The 26,881-nt window shown below is 41.9% G+C and overlaps 1 protein-coding gene across 5 annotated transcripts in view; it reads right to left on the bottom strand.

Moving 5' to 3' along the window:
• Positions 1 to 26,016, bottom strand: part of mast3b (microtubule associated serine/threonine kinase 3b) — a 37,435-nt gene extending 11,419 nt beyond the window's left edge. For 2 of the 5 annotated variants that reach the window (XM_086263195.1, XM_086263196.1), the window contains exons 1-9: positions 25,721 to 26,016; positions 23,219 to 23,308; positions 13,323 to 13,411; positions 10,774 to 10,846; positions 8,575 to 8,595; positions 8,164 to 8,242; positions 5,672 to 5,829; positions 4,272 to 4,347; positions 3,787 to 3,996 (exon numbers count right to left, since the gene is read on the bottom strand). In XM_086263195.1, the coding sequence (XP_086119321.1) occupies positions 3,787 to 3,996; positions 4,272 to 4,347; positions 5,672 to 5,829; positions 8,164 to 8,242; positions 8,575 to 8,595; positions 10,774 to 10,846; positions 13,323 to 13,411; positions 23,219 to 23,308; positions 25,721 to 25,767 (843 nt within the window). In that variant the 5' untranslated portion in view covers positions 25,768 to 26,016. Of the gene's footprint in view, positions 1 to 3,786; positions 3,997 to 4,271; positions 4,348 to 5,671; positions 5,830 to 8,163; positions 8,243 to 8,574; positions 8,596 to 10,773; positions 10,847 to 13,322; positions 13,412 to 17,412; positions 18,059 to 23,218; positions 23,309 to 25,720 lie in introns of those variants that run through there. The other 3 variants (XM_086263197.1, XM_086263199.1, XM_086263198.1) reach the window with 3 other exon arrangements.
• Between the last annotated feature and the right edge of the window lie 865 nt (positions 26,017 to 26,881).

The raw sequence follows: 26,881 nt of genomic DNA, 5'->3' as shown, positions 1-26,881 counted from the left end.
AAACACGACGAGTTGAGTTTATACCAAAAAGTTCTACTTTGGTTTCATCTGACCACATGACATTCTCCCAATCCTCTGCTGTATCATCCATGTGCTCTCTGGCAAACTTCAGACGGGCCTGGACATGCACTGGCTTCAGCAGCGGAACACGTCTGGCACTGCGGGATTTGATTCCCTGCCGTTGTAGTGTGTTACTGATGGTGACCTTTGTTACTTTGGTCCCAGCTCTCTGCAGGTCATTCACCAGGTCCCCCCGTGTGGTTCTGGGATCTTTGCTCACCGTTCTCATGATCATTTTGACCCCACGGGATGAGATCTTGCGTGGAGCCCCAGATCGAGGGAGATTATCAGTGGTCTTGTATGTCTTCCATTTTCTGATGATTGCTCCCACAGTTGATTTTTTCACACCAAGCTGCTTGCCTATTGTAGATTCACTCTTCCCAGTCTGGTGCAGGTCTACAATACTTTTCCTGGTGTCCTTCGAAAGCTCTTTGGTCTTGGCCATGGCGGAGTTTGGAGTCTGACTGTTTGAGGCTGTGGACAGGTGTCTTTTATACAGATGATGAGTTCAAACAGGTGCCATTCATACAGGTAACGAGTGGGGGACAGAAAAGCTTCTTACAGAAGACGTTACAGGTCTGTGAGAGCCAGAGATTTTCCTTGTTTGAGGTGACCAAATACTTATTTTCCACCCTAATTTACGAATAAATTCTTTACTTTCTTTACCATGTGGATTCATGGATTTTTTTTTTTCACATTCTGTCTCTCACAGTTGAAGTGTACCTCTGGTGCAAATTACTGACCTCTGTCATCATTTTAAGTGGGGGAACTTGCACAATCGGTGGCTGACTAAATACTTTTTTGCCCCACTGTATGTCTAAGGGAACCCTAACTGATCCAACAGGCAAGTACAGTTTATCACTATTAGCACCATTTCATCCACCCCTGAAAAAAAAGCTATAAAAAAAAGAGAAATACAAGAGCACTGCTTTATGGGGAAACAGTGAAATAAAAATAAATATAAAATTCTAAGGAAGTGGATAGGGCTTTAACAAAAACATGAAAACAGGTGCCGCCTGATAGAATTACATCAGAAATGACGCCACTTCAAACGAAGAGCAATTATCAGAATAATCCGCGGTGGGTGGGCGGAGTCTTCGTGAGTCATTTTCAGTTTCTTCTATAATAACAGAGAAACACCCTGTTCTGGTGACGATACAGCAGCACAGCACACTGTGTATTTGTGATCCAGTCATATGAGAGCTAATTGAAGCTTCCTGCACAACAAGACTATTACTAATCTCAGCCACCTGTCAAATATGAGGATACAGACTCAAGAAAGTGGCCCTAAAGGAAATGTTGCTACTACACCTGTCTACCAGCATTTCTGAAACATGAGATACTCTTTCACAATCTGCCAAGCTTCCTGTGGCTGTGATCGTCATTTCTGTCTACACTTAGGTTTGTGTGGATTATATTTTAATCTTCTGGTAGTGAGTGTAGTAATGTGTAAGTTAAGAAAGACAGCAGTTACTCAAACCTTACGGTCACAGGCTTTCTCCTGCCTGCTCTAAACTCTTGTTAAAGCTTTTCTGTTGTACGTAACTGTGATACAGGCCATGTCTGTGCCTGAAATCACTGCCTAGTGCTATCCATATTTACAGTGAGTACTGCTATACCGTACAAAGTGCAGTATCCCCACAGTTCCTCGTGATCAACACTGACGAACAAAAGAACAGATCGATGAGAAGACAAAGAAAAGTGGATTTTAAAACAAATGTACACAAAAATATTTAGCCAATAAACAGACATTATTTTTGCTACTTAACAGCTGAGCTGAAAGGGGAGGCTCTGACACAGAATCAGAGGATCAACAGTTAGCCCAGAACAGGCCTAAATGGGGGTAAATGGTAAAAGTTTTACGTATTTCCCGGAATGAAGAGGAATATCTTCATCAGATAATTAATGATGCTATCAAAAAGTGTTTTTGTTACTGTGCCCTATGACCTCCTTCTATGCCGGACAGAAATCCTACTGTCTAGCACCTGGTCAGCCCTCTCAGGATTCTTTAACTGTTGTCAGAATCAGATGTAAATGTGCTGAAGGTGCTTTCAGCTACTGTGGTCCTGTTCTTTGGAACAAGCTGCCTGCTGACCTGAGATCAATTACAACTGTGTACAAATTCAAAAACAGACTTAAAACCTTTTCATTCACCCAGCCTTACAGGTGTTGTTGCTTTGTTGTTGTTTGTTGTTTTTATTTTGTTTTCACTGCCTTAAGGTATCATTTTTATGTTTTTGTCTTCTTCTTGAATTTACATGTAATCAAATGTAATCAATAAAATTGCTACTACTACAACACGTTTTTTTGGCAAACTGGAAAGCTCTCCGGGTGGTTCAAAAAGGTCGTCCAGGAAATCGCTTCCTTACTGCAGGAACTTCAAACACCCGCTGTCTCAGAAAAGCCCCCAAAATTTTGCATGACTCATCACACCCAAATTATAATTAGTGTAAAGTGCTCTCATCAGGCAAGATAATAAAATCAAGGACAAATAGACTAGAAAAACATTTTGTACCCCACAGCCAATAAAGCATTAAATGCAGTTTAAGCATAGTTTGTAATTGTTATGATGGGACCAGAGCACAATCACAAACCCGAAGAAGTCCAGATATGGGAAATAGAGAGCAGTGAATGATTATTAATAATTGTTACTAAAATAGGCTATAGTCTTTATGTTTATATCCTTGCTCTCATTCCCCTTTATTGTATCTGTAACATGCAACTTCTGCCGGTGCTGTGCTACTGGAAACTGAATTTCCCGGAGGAACACACCCGAGGGATTAATAAAGTTTCATCTAATCTCTAACCTCTAATCTAGTCCAGAGCACTGTTCAGGTGTTTCTTTCACAAAGCTACTTTTTGTGCATTGCTTCCTGTAATGTACAAGATTTTATAACAAATTAATAAAAAATGTGTCACTTTTCAGGCAACACCGCAGCCGTGTATCCACGTGGAGGGCTGGAGCCTGCGCAGCTGTCACAGGGTGAGACGCGGGACACCCCTTGGACATGTCCCCAGCCTGTCACAGGGCCCCCTGCATATACTGCATGACAAAGACCCAGAGAAAACTTTCTGGAAAAAACTGTTGCCCTTTTTAACAAAGTGGCCTTGGCACACAAATCAAGTCGTGCGTGTGTGTGCGTAAATATATGACATTTGCTCCACTGTGCGGGAACAGACTTATCAGTTCAGCTGAAGTACAGAGAGTTAGCCGTGCCTGCTGTCTGAAAGCACGCAGAGAAACACGGGAAGAGGTTGCTATAGAAACTAACACAACATGCATAAGACCTGTGACAAAAGTGCCTCTCAGCATCACTGAAAATTTCCACTAAGAGATCTATTGTGTGTGCCGTTGGCTATCACTGGAGAGGCATGCCTGATTGCACATTTCACCGGGGCTCGATCAATCCTCTTTCAAAACGTCATCACACCCGAATTAAAGAGTTCAGCATCAGTTCATCAGCTGCTGCTTAAAACCAGAGAGAGCATTTGGCCTGCACCGCTTCTCTCATCAGTCCTGCAAAACCTCCAGTGTAACTGGAAAGCATTCACAGGTCTTTACTTGTTCCACATTTTGTCATGTGACAGCTTTGTTCCAAAATGGATTCAGTTAATTAATGACAAAATACTGGTGGTGGCCAGTTACCCCTCAGCTTCCTAGAAGATACACCTCAGCAGTGTGGATGCCTTTCAGATGCACCCTATGTCAGATTGAGGGATTCTCACCTCGTGTAGCAGCTTGTCTAGCTTCTCCTGCAGCTCAACAAAGTAACGAGAGGTAACCAGGCCGTTCTGGGACTTATCCAGACAGTCTCTGACCAGCTCCACCAACTGGTGCTGGATGAAGCCCAACACCCCGTCAGCCAGCCGGAGGGAGCTGTCTGGAGAGTAATGTGTGACAATCTCCAACAAGCGCTCCTCCATCTGGGCTGTGGCCTGCAGGGAGCACACAAACACAGAGTTAGAACAATTAAACGAGCACTGATAATCATTTTTTAACCCCTCTCTACAGCAAATTAAAAAGAATTTCTCCAAATGTTGAAAAGTGGGCTTTAAAAGCTTGTTTAAAAGCATTTCTCCTTATTGAAACAAAACCAAAACCCAAAAAGGCTTCAGGACGCTCCACACAACAACAGGAGAAATGCAAAGTGTGTTTCTGGTTTGAATATGTCTTCGTTGAGAATGCAAAGTTACAGATATCCTGTACGTACCTTTGGAAAACGTTCTCTGTAAACATGGTTCATCATGACTATCTCATTATCGAAGGAAACACTTGATCGGCCCGGGCTACGAAAAAGCAAAACACAACAAATTAGTACATTGCAACTGATCAACACAGAGACATTTATTATTATTACTACTACACAGTTCATTGCATTTCTCTTCTAAGCTATTAAATGGCGATGAAGAGTGGTTATGTCATCGAGGCCATCGCAGTTCCCTCGAAATGGCCAGCAGTCAGTTTAGTTCAATCCAATCAACACACACACGTCGGCTCTTAACTAATAGCCTGAGTGTGACTGAACGAGGGTTTTGAGGTCAGCATCAACGATACTTTTGATGTCAGCCTGCGAGACAACATTCAGGTTTGGTGGCTCTTAAGCTGCTTAAGCTCCAATCAAGGTGGATTTCACTGTCAGGTTTTGATGTTTCACTTTAAGATGCTTCCGTACCGGCAGCAGCAGAGGTTTCTTCTAGCCAAAACTGTGTGAATCATCGACATCAAATAATTAGTCACTCGCTGCAGCACCACTCCAGCATTGAGGCCAAAGGGAAGGTGTATTTTTACAGAGAAATCTTGCTTGATGAAGCTTCAAACAGAACAGATGGAGGGAAAACCTATCACTTGCAAACAGACTCCCAGAGTCTTTTTTTTCTTCTTCTTGTCATAAAAGACGCCTCTGTTTTACTGGATGGCTTCTGCCCAACACACACTGCTGCAAAGCTCGCTGCAGTTCGCCGCATCAGACACCCACCACCCTCGACTACAGTTCAGCAGCTATGAGACGATGATCCCCGAGGCGCTCTGTTAGCTAGCACGCCCACGCGCGGCACACCATGGTGCCAGAACACAGAGCACTCAGGCACTGCACAAACAGCACGGAGCAGAGCCAACAGACAAAAGTTGTCAAAAACGCACCGCTTTGCAGTCAGATCTCCACCTGCCTGCCGGCCAACGGGCATGTGCGATCAATCGGAGGCAGCTGAGGTGCCAAAACTGGCGCTTGAAGGCGTCTTCAAATCTGACAGTCTATAAATGATACAACAGCGCTCGTGTTCTGTAGTCGCTGTCCAAAGTTAATCTGAAATGTAGGTAGTTAATCCTTTCGGACGGATTACTGCATTTAATCTGTGTGAAACATTACATGTTTTTAATTTGATGGTAGAACAAGAAACAATCTGAACAAAACAGACAGGAGGCTGTGAGAGGTTCTCCCATCTCCGTGTGGATCCTTCCGTCGGTGTCAGAAGGTCGTCTTAAAATAGTGATCCTGTCATTACTTTACACTTTATGTTTTCAGTAACTGAATAAATAACTAAAAATGGCTACCCTAAACAAAGTTTAATTGTACGTTTTTTTAGTTTGTTCAGTTCTGTGTCAATTATCCACCTGAGGCTCCGAGACCGCGGTCGTACCACCGGCGAGGGCCGTCCGTCCTCGTCTGTTATGCTGTCTGTGCTGCGGAAGTGCTTGAAGATGAAGTGAGGCTCGTCTTGTGTCGGCTGGTAGGGAAGCTGGTGGAGACGCTCCTGGGACGAGGAGGAGGACTGCGCACACAGAAAGAAATTAATCAAATGTCTTGAAGGATGTTCAATCATCAAGGTAAACAAACCCCAGAAAGTTGATTCTGTTCATCTACATGTTGCGGTTTCAGTGGGAGAAACGTTTTATCACTCAGCCAAGTGACTTGCAGCTGACTGCAGGTTTCCCCAACCTTATAAACACTACATAGTGACCGAAACTGGCACCATTGACTAACAATGGGTCGTGAGGTCAGTTTCATCATCATTAATATGCAAATTGTCATGAGCTGAAGTTTCTCCCGCTGAAAACTCTGCGTTCAGATGAAAAGAATCAAGTTTCTTGGAATCCATCAAATAAGAAAAATACATCTATTTTCACATTTAATACTGAGCTTCTTTTGAGGCTGATTTAACCAAAACAACGAGCAGTATCTCTTCAGCCCTTCTGAGCTACTTGTTTTGACATTTGAATAAATGTTAAAGTATCCAAATCTTTACTTCCGACCCATCATCTTGTGCAGTGCTTCTAAAGAGTGGGAAAATATTTAAATGAACTCAAAAATGACTTAAGACTGAAAATCCCCGAGAAAGGATCTTCACCTCAACACTACAAAAGCCCAACAGCTTCCCAAACTGGCAAAGATTTGCTGCTGTGTTCACGATTAGTAAGTGCAAGCTAAGCCAGCTTTACATGTTGCAATACGCAGCATCGGCCCTGTAACCACTGCGGGCTGCTTTCGCAAAAGAAGAAAAACAACTAACGTTGCAATTTGCCGGTCTGCTTTTCAGGTGGCATCACTCAACAAGGTAGGCTGCTAAGACTGAAGATCACAAACGGGTTCAGGCAAGTCGGGCAAAGCAAAGGACAACAGCAAACTGAAATTGGTTCTGCATTGTGAGCCTGACTTAAAGGATCATCGAAGGGGAAAAAATAAAATTAAAGCTAAGCTCGTCTTACTAGGCAAGCACAGGCCTACGCATGTGCTGCGTTCTGGCTTCACTCGGGTTTCAAACCCTGCTCTCCCATGAGAAGGTGCTCTTTTCCTTTGCAGTACTGTGATTTTCTGCTTGGACAATCTTTATTCTTTGTATTTTACTGGCTCTACAACAGACTGACGACCTGTCCGAGGTGTACCCTGCCTCTTGCACTATGATAGCTAAAATAGGCTCCAGACCACCTGCAACCCTGAACTGGATACTGATGGATGGATGGATGGATGCACTACTTCAGTGAGAGTAACTGAATCTGGAAAGATCTGTGATATGCTATGAAACATAAGAGTCTAGTTTCTTTTCAGACCAGCTGAAAAACAACACACTGAAAGGTTATAATTGTTTACAAGACATAACGAATGAACTCAGTGATGTAAAATAATTCCACATAGCATCTTTCAGATCAGAATATTCCACTTATGCATTCTCATAAAATAGATCAGGCACCTGTGAAGATTTGCCCGAAATCCAAATTCACAATGTATATGAATTTAGGTGACCAAAAAACCAAAAGCCTACAGAGGCATTATTATTATTATTTGCAGTCATCTTCCATGTCTACCGAGGCAGAGAGTAACATCTTTTCAAGCAAAATAGGGGACGGTGTCTGTTGCCGGCAATCTGTTTCATTTTGCGGTCCATGTGTCGTGAACAGAACGGGGCCAGAGGGACAGCATCTGCGAAGTCTCTTTCTAAAGCCTCAGTATAAAGAGGGCAGCGGGGGCCACTGAAGAGCCCTTTTGTCCCCACTGACCTCTGGGGCTATGCCCGGGTCGGCCCAATAAACCTCCTTATTAGAGCTTCACACAGCAGACTTTCAAAGACTTGGCAGACTGCCGCCATTACGGACTGTTCATCTGACTGCCGTCTGGTGACATCATCCAGTAAATACAATTATGGCTTTATTCTGCAATAAGACAATTCGCAGTCTTTTAAAAACATCTGGTTGAATCACTGTGACATCCTGTTGCTCAAAAATGCTGTTTAAAGCTACCAAACACTAATGTCTCAGTGTACTGTTAATGTGACGTTATGATGTTTTGTGTTTTTAATAAAGGCTGTCAAAAAAAATAAAAAGTTCCTGAAATTATTTAAATTTCCTTCCCCTCCTCTCCTCATTAATATGCATCCACGCAGACTGTGTGTGTGTGTTACTTCTTACACCGAGTTCCACAGACTTGGAGAATGACTCACTGAAGCAGACGATGGAGGAAAACAATTAGCGGTTTGTCATCATCAGTCTTGGCATTCACTGTCCCTTATTGCATAAACCAATGTGCTATTTGGGCTGAGTGAGGTGTTAGAATCGCCTGGCTGCCATGTTGTGACCGGGGGACGATGGCGCCATTTTTCCGGGTGTCTTACCGAGACGGTGGAGCTCGGCGGATTGGTTCCATAGCCAGACGAAGGGAGGGACGCCAGGGACCATCGTCGGCCCTCGGCTCTGAGGGAAGCAGACATGCACGTTACATAAGCCTCAGCGGCATAGGCATTAGTTAGCATTTCATAGCATTTCATATGTGAAACCTGTTACATAACAGACAACGGAGGTGTCCTGTGACTACATGAGCATGAAATTTATGTCTTTTCCCCCCCACATATATATATCTAAAAATATAAATGCCCATTTCTCCCTCCCTCCCTCACTTTCTCTCATCACTTGATTTCAATAATCAAGCAATAAGAATTTATGAAGGACAAATATTTTTTGTGTAAAACACACGACAGAAAAGTTTAGACATAAAGACAGGGTGCAAGAATTGGAGAAGAAGCTACCTGTCCGCGCGAGCCAAGTGGCTGCGATCACGACAGCAACGGAAAGAAGGACAAGAAAAAAAAGAAAACAAGAAAGAGAAAAGCAGAGAAGTGAGTTTCAGTGAGTTTTAAGAGTCTTGCACAAATGAACCTGTGACCTCTGGCATTCGGCTGAGGGATTAGTACTGACAATGTTGCCTTCCTTGCCACTTTTCATTTGTCCAGATACAAAGAGTGGAGAGCAAACTAAATTAATTTGAGGATGTGTGTTACATAACAGGAAGAGCCCTTCACTTCAAAGCTGGAAAGAACGAACCTGCAGATTGGACTGTACAGCTGCAAAAAAGGGTGGCGGTGGGAGTATGTTTATGTTATTTGGCATTTGCACGCAGAGAAATGATGCAAGGACTGCACTAAACTTTCACACAGATTGTATGGAGAATCAAGTGCAGCTGCATAGGCTGAGTGGCAAACTTCAAGAGCAGGGCTTTTCCTGCTTAGGCAGAGAGTTTTAGCCTGAGCCAAAGGAAAATCACCAGCATCAACACGCTTTAGTTTATCAAATCACACAAAAATACTGCAAAGGCGTCTGTCGTATAACGTAGCAGAAACTCGTTGCCTTTTTCCCCCCTTAAGAAAAAAAGCATACAACCCTGACAAATAGTGTTAAATAGATCGGGACAGATTTAGTAAATTAATAAAAAGCTTTGACTGCCACAAAAACAACAACAGCAGACGGATTATACTCATGAATCTCTTCTTCCACAAAAGGGTCTCATTAAATGGTGACAACAGGACAACCAGAGCTTCACGCAGTAACAAAAAGAGTTCTCTTCATGGCTGTGAGTCTATTTTATTGCAGCACAGTGACGGTTAGGAATAGATATATGACACAGGATGAGATAATAAGAAAAGTATCGCACAACAATTTATTATCGGCATGAATTTAGAGTCAAGTCTAAGTTCAGCTTATCAAGATAAGTCGAGGGCCATTCCTGTGTATATGAAATTTTTTTTTTTTTAAAAGACATTAACTGACCTTTAATTTGACTGGCTTTTTATACAACAGGAGGAAATCTAAATATTTAATGAATAAATATTTACCTAGTGCCTGTTATTTTGTTGGCAAGCTATGATGTGTTCTCAGAGCAGTCCACAGCACCTGAACCTGCTTATAAGTTTTTAATGACTGTTCTCGGGTGTCTTTAAGGTACTGCCTCACTTGTCGGCTACGCACGCCTGGAGCGAGACAAGCATGTTGCCATGGGAACCGGGCTGAATGATGCGTGAGTAAGGGGGGGTACCCTCCATCTGACTTCACTCATCCTGCCGAGGAGTCTGCAGCGTTAAGGATGGTGGGGAGCGCTCCCGGCTGAGTCAGCCTCAGTCACCTTTCTGCTGTTTTCCTCTCGCTGCTTTTATGAAGACCGTGATCCTGTGTTAGCTTTTTTTTTTAGTCATTTTTTTAAGTGTGTACTTTTCTGATTTGGATTCACAGTAATAAATCACAAAGACGTAACGCGAAACAATGGCCCAGGTGATTCAGAGATCAAAAAACGACTACCTAACTCAATTCAGTTTTATTTATATAGTACCAATTCAAATCAACAGCTGCCTCAGAGGACATATCGTCAGGGGAGACAATGTAAAGACCCTCAAATATTAGTAAGAAACCCCAACAACTACACGACCCCCTACGTGTAGTGGGAAAGAAAAGCTTTCTTTTAACAAGAAGAAAACTTTGACAGGTGGTTTCTTCTTCTTAAAAGGGGAAAACCAGACTAAAGTTGACTTGACTGATGTGCTAGCACCATTAACTTCGACCACTGTTGACCCTTGACATCATCCTCTACCAGCACAATCCCAACAACCTTCACTGTAAGAGTTGCCAGTTCCAGGAACTTCAAAAATACATCATAAAGCGATTGATTTTAATTATATCTTTAAAAATACTCACTTGTTGTTGTGCTGATTTTACTTTGTATACAAGTGTAATATGATGGATTTTATGGTTCAAACTTTTAATCGAATGACACATGACCTTTTTACTTTTAAGTTTCATTGTAGTATTTCTGCCACATTCAACATGTGGCTTTCTCTTAACAGCAGTGATGCTGATTAATGTCCATCATCCAACAGAATACAAGCATGATTAAAAACGGCAATAAAGCAAACACTAAACTCCAGGGGAACAATTTTTAAGAAGCATTGCCGACATACCTTCGGGCAAATGGAAAGTTGAGGAAGGCACTGGTCGACACATTTCGTGGACTGTCTAAAGGACTGCTGGCGGCTGAAAGACATAAAAACATAAATGAAAGTTAGCACTGTAATAACATACGAGAAAATGGAACGGAAAACAGATAACATCATGTTTATGCAGTAACCTATCATCAGTGCAAAACTAGCACGAATGGTCCAACATATCATTTTGATATTACTTTTTCAAATGTTGCTTCCAGTCTACTAAGGCTCTCGATTCATGGAGAAGCCTCATCCTGCTTGGCTTTGTTTGAGTCTGCAGATTTGGGTACACTAGAGACCATAGTGTGTTTACATGCGAGTGTTGAGTGCCCAATTAGAGTGCAACTGCACTCCATTATTAGCTCATCCTTAGCGTGATTGAGTTCAAAAGGAAGCACAGCTACATACTGCTGTTATGAGGATACGAACGTTATTTTTTCCTGCTGCTTCATTGCATTCAGGGGCTTTAGAGCATCTGCCGCTGATTTCGAAAGCAGGAGGGCAAAATCAAGCATTTCAGTATCTCCTGTCCCTTAACTAGGTTACAATTTCATGAAAATTGCTATTTTATGGCCTTCAAACTGAGTTATCTTTGGTATTTTTCATAAATTCATCTAAAGAAATTAGAAAATATTGTGTTTCTTACAAGGCAGCTCGTAACAAAGTGTTAAAGATACAACTTAAAACTAGTTCTTCACTAAGTTCTCTGTTATTTGTAGACTCAACAGTGATTCTTCTTTTTTTCTTTTTTTTAGAAGACAAGACGAGAATTCAACCCTGGCAAACAGCAGCCCCCATCTGTCTATCTGTGATGTTAGGCTGAAAATAATTAAGGTGGGAAGCAATACAGATGCCAGCTGGGTGAACAAATGCTGTTCTGCAGCACTTGATGTAGAAAATTAACGGTTGTAGTCAGTATTTTTCAGACTTGTCGACTAGTCGACTAGTCTGAAATACAAACAAATAAGTGGTCGGCAGTCTTTCACGACAGAACTTAGAAAACACGCCGATATGGAACATATCGAAGAAAAACACGAGGTCATTTTAAATTTGAGCAGCAACACATCACCAAAAGTTTGGAGGGGGCCATATTTACCACTTTTGGTTGTTTTTCATTTGTGTAGGAAAGCTTAGGGACCTTTAGGGAGTTGTGTTTGTTATTTTTGGCAATGCTCACTGCTGAAGCAAATAAATGGTTGCTTAGCACTTTAAAAGATACTACTGTTTGTGTTCTTTCTTGGGTGGTGCGTGAGTGGGGCCAATTTCTTGTTGCGTTCAATACACGCCTAGACTAAGAACGTAACAGTAGCATCTGCTCTTCTTTTAACAACAGTGTGAAACCGTCTGGGAACTGAGAACACCAGCTGTTGGACTTTTGGGAGAGCAATGTTGTCCAGTTCTTGTCTGATACAGGATTATGTTTGCTCAACAGTCTTGACTCTTGTTCAGTGTATTTTTCATCTCATGATGCACAAAATATTTTCCAGTGATGAAAGGTCTGGACTGCAGGCCGGTCAGTTCAGCACCCAGCTCTTGTACTATGAAAAGCAAGTGGTTGTAGGAGAAAGATGTACTCTGGATGAAAGCAAACGTTGATTTAAAACTTGTTAATACTTTTTAAGACTGATGGTGCCTTTCCATGGATTTCTAAAATAATTTCAAATTATGATTTATCTGATCACAAAACAGCTTTCCACTTTGGCCCAAACCATTTTAAATGAGCTTTGTCCCAAAGAAGACAGTGTTGTTTCTCAATCGTGTTCACATATGGCTTTGCCCATGTAGTGATTTCCATGACAGAATCATGCCTGTTTTTAAAGCAGTGCTGGCTCAGGGCCAGAAAATCGCAGGAATCTAATATTGATTTTTTTACTTTTGCCTTACACACAGAAATTTCTCCAGATTCTTTGACTCTTTTGACAATATTATGTACTGTAGATGATGATATATTTGAAAGTCTATGTAATTTTAGGTTGAGGAACATTATTAAGAAATTCTTTCACAATTTCTAGATGCGTTTTTTGCCAAATGATGAACCTCTGCCCATCTTTGTTTCAGGGAAACTTTAAGATGCTCTTTTTATACCCAATCGTGTTACTTGCCAATTACCCTAATTAGTTACAAAATGTTCCTCCAGCTGCTTCATATTAGTACCACTCACTTTTCCAGCCTTATGTTGCTGCTGTCCCAGCTCTTTTAAAATACGTCACTGCCATCAAATTCAAAATAAGCTCTGATTTTTTGCCACGAAACAGTAAAATGTCTCACTCTAAAAATCTGATATTTTCTATGTTCTAATGTGTTTTTGAGAAATGCAGATCATTGCATTATGAATTTATATACATTTTACGCAGCACTTTTTTGGGATTGGGGTCGTACAACTCTGAAAATCCTTCTTCTCAACGCTGGTAAGGTGAGATGGAAACAAGCAAAGCAAACGCTTCTATAACAACAGTTCATTCTTTCATCGGTTTGACTGGCCGGTGCAGTGCCGAGATTTTGGAAAACACTGAAACAGGTCTTACCAGTTTGGAGTGAAAGTGGAGAGAGCGGCCGGGAAAGCGTAGGCGACGGCGTCCCGACACCGAGGCTCTTCCTGTTGCTGCTGCGACAGCTGGAGCACAAACAGCAAAAAGAGAAACCTCAACAGCCTGTCACAGTCAAAACATATCACTTATCTGCATCTGCCATCACAATTTATATACAAGTGTTTCTGTAGTAGTTTGAATACTAAGTGACTGCTGTATTCTGCAGATGAAAATAACCTAACATTGGCCTCAGTAGGGTAATCTGTGCCCTGCAGGTGTAGCAGCATGCTGACAAATTAGTTGCAGTGTTACGTTCATGATCAGTGAATAACAAAGCTTTATTTCTTCTCATTATGTCCTCAACAAGGTCCCTTTAAAACCTGCAACATTCTCACTTTTAAAATAATGACAGCAGCTCCACACCTTAACACAGAGCACTGTATGAAACACACTGATAATACCAGCAGCTCTTTTAACTGACGGGAAGAACGATATGGCAATGCCAGAAAATAATAACCTGTTGGTTTCCTTCAAAGTGAGCGTAATCGCTGCTGCCCTGACTTCTTCCACCTATAATTACAGGTCTGAGTCATCTGAGTCTTCCAGTGTTTCGGATTGGCTTTAAGTATGTGTGTTGAGCAGCAGCTTGTCGACACAAAAGGCTCATGACAGTGTAACTCTGAGGAGATTAAGCAGACACTTGACCTCTATCGTAGCAGACCGTTATCCTCCAAGCTGTGACGGTTGAAAAAACACAGAGTAACACCAAAACATGTCTGTTTTGTGTGCACACTGGAAGGAGAAATGGGGGTAAATGGTGCTGTGGAGATAGGACATGGATGTAGAGTGTGCAATCCTCATATAACTACGTATTATTAAACAAAACAAACATAGCGATATTCCTGAAAAACACGTCAAAATTTGTTGTCGGTGTTTACCATCTTTAGGATGTCCTTACATTATTAATTTCATTTCAGTATTTTTTTTACTGTTTCTTGCAATCGCCTGTTTGTTTTAAAGGCAGGAATTTCCATCGTTAATTAGCAAAAAAGACCTTTTTCAGACATTGCTGCAAATCTACTGCAGGGTGCCAGCCTATCACAGGGCTAACTCACTGCGACATTCACGCTCACCATCACACCCACGCCTAATTTAGGATCATCAGCTGACCTAACATGCGTGGCTTGTGACTGTGGTGGGAAGCCAGAGTAAAACCATGTCGACATGGGACCAACATGCTAAGACCTGCACTTTAGGTCATCTGAAGATCATTAATTTTCTGGACCCATATACCTTCAGCCTGAGGCTTAATTTTTTACTGGTTTAAACACAACCAATAAACAACACTGTGTTTGGCGATTCTTGACCAAATGGGTCTGAAAATGATCTACTGTACTGTCTTTTGCGCAAGATTAGAAGGGTGTTTAGCATTCTGTTTAGTCATATGTTGCATCTGTTCGTTTTATTAGTATTTCTCAAGATTATATGAGAGAAAGAAACTAAAGAAAGTAGATCCCTTTTTAAACAATAAGTTTCCAATATTTAAATGCTAATACTAGTAGCAATGCTGTCAGACAAGTAAATAATAAACAGAATACCAATGTATCACCACAATTCACAGGTTACTGCACAGAAAATAACAAATGTGACCTTGATCTATACCACAGTTTGATAGAAGACCCGTTTGATGATCAATTGTGACCAATGCTGTAGGAGAACTAGCAAGTCTTGAAAATTGTAGACGGACGATTGACGCCTTGCAATGAAATTAGCTCCACAGTTCTTCAGCTGAATGACCTATTATCATTTTTTTCTTTCAGCTGCTCCCTTCAGAGGTCACCACAGCGGATCATCTGCCTCCCTCTCACCCTCTTCTGTCGCATCAACCCTCTGCATGTCCTCCATCCCTACATCCATGAGCCTCCTCTGAGGTCTTCCTTTTTTCCTTCTTCCTTGCAACTCCATCTCCAACATCCTTAGTCAAATAATTCCACTAGCCCTCCTCTGCAGATGTCCAAAACCGTCTCAACCTTGCCTCTCTGTCTGTCAACCTGAACTGTCCCTCTGATACCGATCTTCTCCATCTTTAGCTCTGCTTGTCTTCCTGTCAGTGCCACCATCTTCAAACAGTCCTCAAATTCAAATTCATACTCCAATGGATGCATTACAGAGCATCTTTGTGACCTCTACACTTCTCCATCAGCACCCTCAGAGCAAACGTGCTCTTTTTCAGCATGAAGCCATAGTGCTGCTTCTCTTCTTATCTACCTTTAATGACTCTTTCACCATATCTTGATAGTATGGCTGATAGTGTTACTACAGTCCTGCACATCATTCTACAAAATTGGTATCAATACACTTCTTCTCAGTTACCCAGGCATCCTCTTGCTCTCCAAGATTGTAATTACCAGCCTGGTTAAAAATGCCACTGCCCTCTCTCCTGGAAATCTGCATACCTCTACAGGTATGCCAGCTGGACATGCTTACATAACCACCTTTTCACTCTTAATCTTCCTTCACTGCTGCCCTCACTTCTCCTCACTAATCTTCTTCACTTCCTTCTTCACTTGCTTTCCTCGATCTGTCCTCAATCTCTCAGTTCCTTCATTCATTAGGCCCTCTAAGTACTCCTAACTTCTCTGCACACTCCATTCACTCGTTATTACATTTCCATTCCGGTCCTTTAATCACCCTAACCTGCTGCACATCCTTTCAAGCTCAATAGCTCGTGTTAACCTAATACTATTGATGAGCTAATTCTTTCTTTACTTTATTATTTTTTTTCCTCTTTCCTTTTTTAACACTTACCAAAAATACAGCATTCATAGCCCAATACAGATGAGCATTAAGAACCACAGCTTGCGTTTTTTATGTGTTTTGTTTTTTTTCTCTGCCCACTGGAATTTAACTCAACCAGTGAGATTATTTCCGCCTTCAGAGCACCTCTGCCTTGAGACGCGTTTACGTAACTACAACTGTAATCTGCAGGCAAATGCATGACACACCAGCATGACAGATCAAGAGAGAAAACTCATGAGAGCCACAATCCAAAAAGGATGCCCTTCTGTCACCGGACTCAAGCCTGAAGGGGGGGGTGTGCACGCTGACCGCAGCCGCGGGCCCAGCTTGGTCAACAGATGTCCACCACTGTGTGTGTGTTTGAGAAGGAAAAAGGAGGGAATGCTAAATAATCCCCTAAAAGGAGGAAATTCGACATTTCAAAGTTGCTGGTCCAAGCACTCCGTTCCAAATTTATGATGCAGATAAAATGAAGCAAATACCTTCTGATGTTTTAGAGTCCACAAGATGAATTGAGAAAAATCACCTGATTAAATAACTTCTGGATGCACTGATAAAAAAAATCTCAATATCTAAGATGTCCAGCTGCACATTTAAAGTATTTGATAGCCAGAGGGGCTTTTTCAGACTGTGCCCGGCACGTTCTGGAGAGCATATCAATCACTGGATGACACTAATCACTAGTGATCCTGTGTGACATCCTGCACAAGGAAGTTAACAGGTGCAGACCTTATCTCCAGTCAGCCAACAGTAAACACAATACATTACACCTAAATATGACTTCCAGGCAGTCATTATAACCCTAATCCCAAATCCAACGTGCAGCACACCAATCTAAACAGGGATCCGCACATATAATTTTATTATTTAGTCTATCCACACAGCTTTATGTGCCAGCTGCAAAGTGCATCCACTGACAAACACATGCAGACCTGCTGTCATGCTACATCCAATTTCAACAAAGGAAACTGCACACCGCGCCTATTATTTTAAGCTCCTGCCTCTGAGAATATTGGCTTTATAGCAAATATTATCTGCAAACAGCTTCAGATACGATGTTTTCTTCATAACCACAAAAACAAAAGAGTAACAGAGAGCAAACACTGGATTAACGTTCAAGCGATCGGGTTGCTGCTCTGAAGCAGCAGCTAGCTCGTGTTGTTAAACGTAAACGGAGACGTTTGAGTGAGTTAGGATAGACTAATGTAATCCTATGTGGTAGCTTTTAAAGACTAAATAGCTATGTGGGCTAGTTTCAACCTCCGGTATGTCAACTTCTGATAAGTACCTCTTCGAGCGCTTCAGTAGCGACACCGAAACAAAAGGGGACTTGCTCTGGCTCGGCACCGCAGACCAGTGAATCGGATCCGACATGCTGGAGGATTTTCTTGCATAACCCCTCGTTTAAAGTTTATGCTGGTTTCAAAAAACACAAGCTCGACTTGATGTGAAATCCGCTCCCCCTCCAGCTGCTGCTGCTGCTAATACTGCTTCTCTCCCCACCATCGTCTCTGCTTCTTCTTCGTCTTCTTCTTTTCGGCGGTTCCGTTTGTATTCAAGCCGGAGTCAAACCGCCTCGTGCCGTCCCAACATCTCCGGAGCAGCCGTTACATCCCCCGGTCTGACGGAAAGCGCTACACCCGGGACATCACGTCCTTCGCGGCTTGTCGGTTAAGCGATACCGCTGAAAACAGCCTCTCAGCCCGCGGTACTTTGTCCACACCGTGTCCGCTCGCTGCGTGTCTCTGCGCGTGAGGAAGCTGGAGACAAGTGCTGCGTTCAAGCGCCGCTCGTTACGTTCGCTACGCACTGCCGCAAAAGTCTGCTCAAGTTTTAGGGCTTTTTAACTGACTTGTGTTTTTGTCGCTTCTCTTATGTTAGCTAATTCTTACAAAACAGTTTAAAATGGACAGTGGCAATCCCCTAAAAGCCTGACAAACAGTTCTGAGTCCAGTTATATTCTCATATGCAATGGTTTAAAAATGTATGTATATTGTATTCATATTAATTTTTGTGTGCAGCACTCGATTTAACAGCTCTTTTCCATATCTCCACTCTGTTCTCATCCATAAAGTGCTTTAAAACCTGAACATTATGACTAACAGCTGGATCTTCTAGTTTCAGTGCAGCTAGCCAAACAAGGAAGAGCCAATTGCTGCTAAACATACAGTTAAAGTGGACAGTATAGCCTTGATTACTTAACATGAAACTCATTGTTGGAGCCAAAGACCACACAACACACTGATTTTTAGTTTTAGTGTCTTTATTTCCCCCTGAGTTATTGGTTCTGTTAATAATTAGCTAACATAAATAAATGTAAATCTATCAGCACAAGGTGGCGTTAATTATGTTCTAAAAGGTTCAACTTTAAGCACTTAAATCCAGCTACACAAATAGTTGTTTTGGTATTTGCACAACTGATTGCTATTTCTGCCCAATAAATGTGACTGGGTATCAAAAACTGTGAGTGCACGTGGTGTAGTGTTTGATTTTAGTTTAATAGATAATCCTCAATGAGCCCCACATTCAAATATGCAACCATACTGTACCTCCTGATGAATAATACTTCATTTATGTGCGCTGTGGGTATATATATTTGTATTTGTGTGTACTTAGTTAGGCTGTTGTGGGGCAGGTATATTGTCATCAGTGTCAACAGAGCTGTCTTTCAGTTTCAGTGCTTTCACGTGTATTGGACAATAGACAACTAGAATAGAAGCAGCTTTGCCTAAACTTGGGATCTGTTAATGTCCTAATTATTCTGATTCCGTACCAATAATAACACTTCACTTTAGCCAGGACATGCACAAAAAGATAACATAAAAGATAACATTGATGGCAATATTTTAGTGTGCACTGGATCTGGCTAAGTAATTTCCCAGAGTGGAAGCAAAGGTATTAATTTCAGTTATAGTCAGAAACCCAGCCCCGATTTGTTGGTCCCAGTGCTGACTACAAATGAGACTTGCTGGCCTGTAAGGGGGTTTCTGTCTATCTGTCTTTGCTAAAGATGCAAAAGTAATATTATTTGTAAGACTGAAAGTGTGAGTCATGTAAAGATACCAAATAAATACAACATTCCTGTAGCAGATTAATAAAATAAAGCTTTCAGTCATGCTGTTTTCTGTATGATTAATGACCCTGGGATTTTGAAACAGAGGTGGGGGAGAAGTGTTGGTTTGCCATAACTGCAGCTAAAGACTCTAACAGACGGTGCTGCAGCTCAGATTACAAAAGCAGAGCAAAGAAAAAAAACTGACACCACTGAAGACTGGGAGTACAAATCCAAACCACGCTGACTCCTACCACGCAAACGTGCTAGAAACCTGCTAAAAGCTGTTTTTTTCTACTTTCTATCTTGACTATTTATAACCTACATTAGCCTGAGACAGCCACTCTTTTCATATAGGCTTCAGATAGGTCAAAACGTAGCTTGAATTCTTTTAGTATGTATGATTATACCTCTCTGTGTGGAAGGGTTATAATCATATAACTGCAAAATTAACATAATATTGAAAAAATAGTCGCGTAAACCTGTGTGTAAACGAGACAGGACAATATGCAGATATCAACAATCCCCCTTTTAAAATCATTTAATCATAATAATTAGCAATGAACTGGAAAATGAATCTAATTTTTTTTTGTTCTCCTGTTTAAAATAGTTTATTTTTTCTGTATTTCTTTAATAACCTGGTGTATTGCCATGTAAACAATAACAACAGTGCAAGATCATTGTTACGTTTTTAAGTTTCCATAGAAAATCTTGTCCAAATAGACCAAGAATAATTAAAACGTGTAATATAGAGAGAGAGCAGCCTTTATATGTTTTATGATTAGTTGTGCTGCAAACCTGCAAACTATCCTTTTATGATGTAATACGAGTAAACTTACAGATGCTGCTTGCATTCATACCTTAGGGATAATTTCCTACAAAACGTGAAAGCAGCATAAGATGTTGCTGGGGTATACCATTAGGAGCCTGGTAGAGGGAAGTTCCAGATAAACTTATTGAATAGTGGTACATTCCACTGCACAAACTACATCCAGTACTTGTGCACTTACTCTTGGCTTAGTACGCACGCGTACACACACACATACACACACACAGACAGATAGATAGATAGATAGATAGATAGATAGATAGATAGATAGATAGATAGATAGATAGATAGATCTGCAACTTTTTGTTTCTCTAGTCATACTGCAGCACATCTATTTAAAGTCATCATTAGAAGTTTGCATGTACAACAGTTATTTCCCGACTGTTTTTGTAGTTAGTTATTTTTTACCTGACCTTAAAACTTCATTATGTATAAGATTAGAAGTGTCAAGTTAGAGTCTCAGACCAACCAGGCCTAAAAATAAAACCTTCTTACACCTCTGCACATAATAATAATGTTACTCTTTAAAACGTAATCTCGTCATCTCTATGACCCAAAAACTAACTGAAATCTTTCTTTTATTGTAAGCTAACTGTAACCAAGCACCTTACCTTGACAAAAAGAGGCATGTCTGTGTCTGAACCTATCTGATAACAAAGATAGAATATTGCATATTTTCAGGCTTGGTCATTTCTGCACTTTCCATCACAGCAGCTTTAAGTGGAATTTTATAGATATTTTCAGTGAAATGACTTTGTTACCACTGACATACCATTCATGACTGTTAGTGTCTCTATGCACATTATTTCCCACACAGTCAGGCCATTTTTCATTAAAGGCTTTAACATAAAGTCATGTGAAAAACAGAGTTTTTACAGGATTCTGAGCAGTCGTGTCTAAGCATACCTTCATGTGCTGTGATAGGAATTAAAAGGGTAAGGACAACCGATCATCAGCAAATGTAAACATCACCTCTATAAAAGCAGACATTTGTCAGTTTGCCGGTCTGGAGCATTTAAGTGTGTATGGACAAAGTGCCACATTCTTCCAGGAGTGGGCGTCCAGGCAAATTCACCTCAGGGTAAGACAGTGAAATGCTTGGAAGAAGCTGCTTTCACTTGCTCCCTTACTCACAAGGGGTCACCACAGCAAACAGAATGTCTATAGGGTCATTTTCGAAAAACTCACAGCCGATCAGGTTACAGTAAGTATTTACAAGTGAAAACATTCAAGATATCTGCAAGTCTACCCAGCAAATTCACCCCAAGGTCAGACTATGCAATGCAAACTGCAAAAAACTCAAAAGCTACAACTCAAACTCTACAGGCCTTAGTTAGCGTGTTAGACGTTAAAGTCAATAACAGTGCAATTAGCAAAACACAAAACAAGTATAACTTGTTTGTGATGGTTGCCAGGAGAAAGCCTTTTCTCTATCAAAAGAACATGGCAGTACAGCTTAGGGTTTACAAAGGCATCATGTTTGGCAAAAATCAAACACAGCACATCAGCACAAACACCTCACATCAATTATCAAGCATGGTGGAGGAGGAGTGATGATGTGGGCTTGTTTTGAAGCCACAAGGCCTGGGCACATTGCAGTCATCGTATACCAAAGTATTCTAGAATCAAATGTGAGGCCATGTGGATGAGAGCTATGGCCAGAAATGGATAATTCAATGGGGCGAGCCAAGCACAGCAACAAATCTATAACAGAATGGCTGAAAAAGAAAAGAATCGAGGCGTTAACGATTTGGTTATATGCTGGCTATTTATGCACAGACCTTAAGAGAGCTACGCTAAAACGCCTGCAAACTTCAGTGAGCTGAAGCCACGCTGTAAAGAAAGGTAGACCAAAATTCCTCCACGATGATGTGAGAGACTGATGAAATCATGATTGCTTCAAGTTATTGCTGCTAAAGCTAATGAATAATTTTCACATGAAAAACTCTCTCTTTCACGTGACTCTACCAGATAGCTGGAATTTTTCGGTCCTGTTTCCAAACCTTTGGCACTTTATGTTATTTAATCTAATTTGAACTGGTTTCCAGTCAAATTTTAAATAAACTTCCATCTACCCTGACACAAAGAAACTCTGACGTGATTTACTTTTTTTGAGTCATCAAACAGGTTTTATTGGATATACAGCTCATACCAGGTGGCTACTTAGGGTGTGGCAGCTTAACATAATTTGTTCTTGTCTGTAGTTTAGGTTTAGGATTTGGCTATGCTGCCAAAAGATTAGAATGGGTAATACTGAAAATGAATCCTACGCCAGGCAAAAGGCATGTTGTCTTCTCACATTTTTTTCCTTCAAGCCAAACTGCAGCACAATCACAGTATCTGATCCAAGGGTTGATGTTGGGAAATAAGAAATTTGCATACAAATACAGAATCTGATGCAAGAGAATGAGCATGTGCCTGGGTGGTGAAACAAATGCAAAACGGTGTTAAAAACACGAAGCCAGCAAATATGGAGCCGGTCATGCTGTGGAATCAGACTATGTCCATGTGCAAATGAATGCATGTTTTTTTGCATCCCTAGAAAAACTGTGCTCATTTTTCAGGAGAGCAAATGAGATTCATTACTGCTCAGTGTGTGGTGTGACAGCCTAGCGGTGCTCACACATCCAGAAACATGCTGGATGCAGCCGCCTCTGTTTGCAGTGTTGCCTTCCTCCACAGCACCCAGCACCGTTGCCAAGCAACCCACTAAGACTTAGAGACAACTAATAAACGACACATCTTCACTGGTGAAACAGAAGCACCTTCACATGCCAAAAAACAACAACAAGACAACAAAGAGCACACGACTCAAATGATATTTCTGACTTTTTCTGATCTCGTTTTTTTTCTCAAATAGGAAAAGCAACAGAAAAAAACACACCCAGATTGTGTTATTGTCATGTATATAAATGAGCAAATTATGATTTTTTTATGTCATATCGATCCAGTCAGGAATGATTTGGTGCATTTTTATGCACTATTCTGAAATAATAGTGCATAAAAGGATCAAAAGCAACCAAATAATAAGAGCTGTATTATTCTGAAATAAATGAAATTTAATTACACTTGCTGGCCCATGTTAACAGTAACATTAACATTACCTGTTCAGCAAATTGTCAGGGTTTTTTTGTTTCTTTGTTTTTTAATTTAATTTAAAAATGGATAGGTTTAGTCCTTAGGAAGAGTTTACGTGTGACCTGGCTCTCTTACCTCCAGGGATGAAGGGTTTGTAGGGGGCTGCAGGGGCTGCATGGGCTGCATGGGCTCAGGAGGGTGGGGCTCTGGCATGTGGGTGACAAACTGTAAGAGCAAGACATGGTCACGTGCATTAGTGAGCTGGCTCAGCAACTTGGCCCGTCAGGTGTCTGTCATCATCAGTCAGTGCTGGAGCTTTGGCGCAAGGTTAGAGGCCGATGCCCGCCTCTCTCCAGCTGACATCACCACTGGGGCTGCCAAAGCCGATGCCCATCTGATAGCGCTGTTTATTTACAGGCTCGCTGGGTGCATCCCTGGATGCATCTGATTAGCCGGCTACTGATCTCATGTGAGCTCTTACACAACAGGAAGTCAGCAGCTGCTTGTCAACACACCAGACAGGAAATTTCAGCATCCAACACACATTTATTGAACATGTAGCGCAATCTTTAACAGTGTTAGGAGATGCCTAAGATCAGATAAATCGAGGTTTGACTTCCTGAAATCAAAAACAACAATGCACTTGTAGTTCTTGCACACCCAAACCTGCACAGCACTGTTTCTAATGAATCTCAGCTACTACTTCACATCTTAATGCACGGTCGAGATAAGCAGGCCGAGCTTGCTCCAAAATCTGCATCTGTCTAACACTGACATAATGCGTGAAGTAATTCTCTCTCAGATTTAAGCTCTGCCTTCGGGGTTCCACAAAGCTGCTATTGTCTCAGTTCTGCAGAAGCTTCTCAGTGCTAAACACGGCCCTGGCTACCACAGCACTAATGAACATGTTGTCATAGTAATGCAGGGCGGACGGTAGGAAAAACAACTCCTCGCACAAAGACTGATCATTCTGTAGTGCCTCCTCATAATTAAGCAACATATGCGAGTCGTTCCACTGCATTTCATTTTGGCACGTCTTCTCCTTAAGACCCTTTAAAGAAAAGCCCCGAGTGGTGTTTGAGTGAATAATCTGTCAATTCCATACTGCATTTCAATTTTATCTCCAATCTTGTCCAGAGTGGAAAACAGAGCGGAAAATCTCAGACTGACTCATTTCAGATTTTCCTAAATGTTCAGGGAGGCTCTGATATTCAGACCGGCGGTAGCTACAAATCATCAGATAACATCCATTGGCTGTCCTTAAAAACTACAATCCAATTACAACTGTGCTCAGACCTAATGGCTTCTTATTATTCCACGTTATTCATATTTTACCTCATAAGATCCAAAGTGTCACTACGACTACAAATCTGGCTAAATACTCGAAGAGCACAATTCACCATAACAAAATCTATCTGAATGCCAGGAAAGTGTTACTTTTCACATTTGCACTTCCAGTAGTGGTTTGATTCAGCGGGTGCCATCATTAAGACCCTGAGACCCTCCCTGCTTGCGAAGCGTGAAACCTCCTCTGTATCTCAGAAGCTAAGGAGTGCCTAAAAATGAAATGAAACCAACGCATGCTCAGCCGAGATGGTCCACAGAGGAGGCAGATGGATGCATGGATCAGAGGATGATGAGGATGCGAGAAGGGAGCTCCTACGCCTTATGGATCAGCATCCCAGTGGGCAGCAGCAGCAGCAGGAACCCCCACCCCTCCCGCTCCCTAACCCCCTCCCTTTTCTCAATGCAAAAAAAAGGCTATATTCACTCAGAAGGAAGGGTGGGTGGACATAAGACTGCAGTCATGGGCTTTGATAGAGACAAAAATTACAGGTTAGCCAGCGTCTGTCCTGCTAAATAAAACACTGTCAGTGTGTGTTGTTCCTGTGGAAAGGCCACGATGTGATTCATGCAGGATTTGTGGACTGAGCTTTAAAAAAAGAGACAATAGAGAAGGAAAAAAACAGAAAGTCATATGAAATTAAACATTTGGTGAGATTAAAGGATTGGGAACCTGGATGAAGTCATTTCACGGACAAAATATGTCAACGCCATCACAAGTTTAGTGTTGTTTTCACTAGTTTGGCTTTACAAATTTAACCAGTCGTAAATTGAGCAAACACGGATCCAGTTCAAGGTTGGACAGCTTGATTTCTCCACTTCAGCTCAGTTTAAAGATTAACGCGCAGGGTGGGGGATCTGCCAATTTTAAGCCTGTGTCTTCCTGAGAGCACTGATGATGTTTCTAAAGACATAAAGGCTGCTGGTGAGACACACCTGTTGACTCCTGAAGTCTCCAAAGCGCATCGTCTTCAAAATATGAGAATAAACCGAAGCCGTTACCAAGACAATGAGAATGCTATCACCCAGAGAGAGATTATTTTTACATCTTTCGTGCTCAGGTGGCTGTTTAACTTCACTGCGCAGCAGATAGCTGAAGGTTTGAATTAAAGCCACGGCGCATCTAAAACTCTGTTGACACCACCAGCGCGTTGTACACGAGCGCGTGAACGCTCCTATTTCTCACCTACTGCAACTTCAAATTCAGCAGCCACACAGGACAGCTAGTGATTTCACATCTGCAGCACAGCACGAAAACATTTTGTTTGTTTGTTTGAAAAAAGCAGAACTTACTCCAGAGTCAGAGAGGGGATCTTCAGTTTATCTCGTCTCGACTTCATTCTTCCTGAGCACCGAGCTGGGGCTTCACTTACCACAGCGCAGCAGCGCTCGGTCTCGCAGCCGGCTTCCAGCCACTCATCGCCGCCGTGGGGGACTAAAAATAACCCCTTTAACCAAGTATCGTTTCCCGGCGGCTTCAGCGGATTCCGGGTTGATTCTCCTTAGCAACAGATACAATAAAAGAACTTAAAAAAAGACAGTTACTGCCAGTTTTGCGCTTTTTGTTTGTTTGTTCCCCCCGTGCGTCTTTCAAGAGCACCGGAGAGCGAGCGACTGCCACAAAGCCGAGGGAACGATGGGTCACCGCTTACCTCCATGTGACTGGTGGGAAGGGAGGGAAGGGAGGAAAGCGAGGGGGAAGGGGGGTGGCCAAATCAATTTGGGCGGTGGGTGACAGCCATGTCAGAGTCGAGGTTGGGTGAGGACGAGAAATTCAAGTCGAGAAGGAGGTTTTATTCACAAACCCGATGAGTCTGAATGCGCCCCGAGGTTTGGTCATTTCGTGTATCTTTGTATTTATTTAGGTGCGTTACGCGTTTTTTCACATTTCTATGCATCATATGGCATTAAAAAAACAACCTAATACAAGCGTTTCTTTTTTTTTTTTACTGTCAACTCTGGAACCACGAACACTGGCAGGCTGCTGGTTGTGATGGAACTGGGGAATACCTCTGCCGGAGACCGTAACAGCTGCCGCACACCAAGATGCGCGCTTCTATTCGTGGAACCACCGTGCACGCGCATGCGGGGACTGTCTTGCTGTTACGAGCCTTTATGTTGTGCGGAGCAGCAGAGTGAAGCTGACCCCCCACCCACTTGAAACGTAAAGGCAAATAGGCGGAGCGGTTAGTGCTACGTTTGTGCAGATTTGTGCAGGTAAAATTAGCGTTTGTGCTGCTACAGTATCTGAGATATTAAAAGTTATATTTTTTGCTGATGACATCACCATCCCCCCAGACTGCTCCAAAACAAACCAAAATGGTCTACTTTTTTAGTGCTACGTTTGTGCTGGTTTGTGCAGGTAAAATCAGCGTTTGTGCTGCTACGGTTTCCGAGATATTAAACTTTATTTTATAGGTCATTCAAAGGTCACCATCCCCCCAGACTGCTCCA

The sequence above is a fragment of the Aulonocara sp. 'chitande type north' Nkhata Bay genome, linkage group LG15, assembly GCF_057382095.1.
Source record: "Aulonocara sp. 'chitande type north' Nkhata Bay isolate Kocher_YH1m ecotype deep benthic linkage group LG15, A_spYH_male_GT1.1, whole genome shotgun sequence".
NCBI lineage: Eukaryota > Metazoa > Chordata > Actinopteri > Cichliformes > Cichlidae > Aulonocara > Aulonocara sp. 'chitande type north' Nkhata Bay.
Note: the sequence above shows the minus strand (reverse complement) of the source record. Positions and strands in the feature narration are given on the sequence as shown.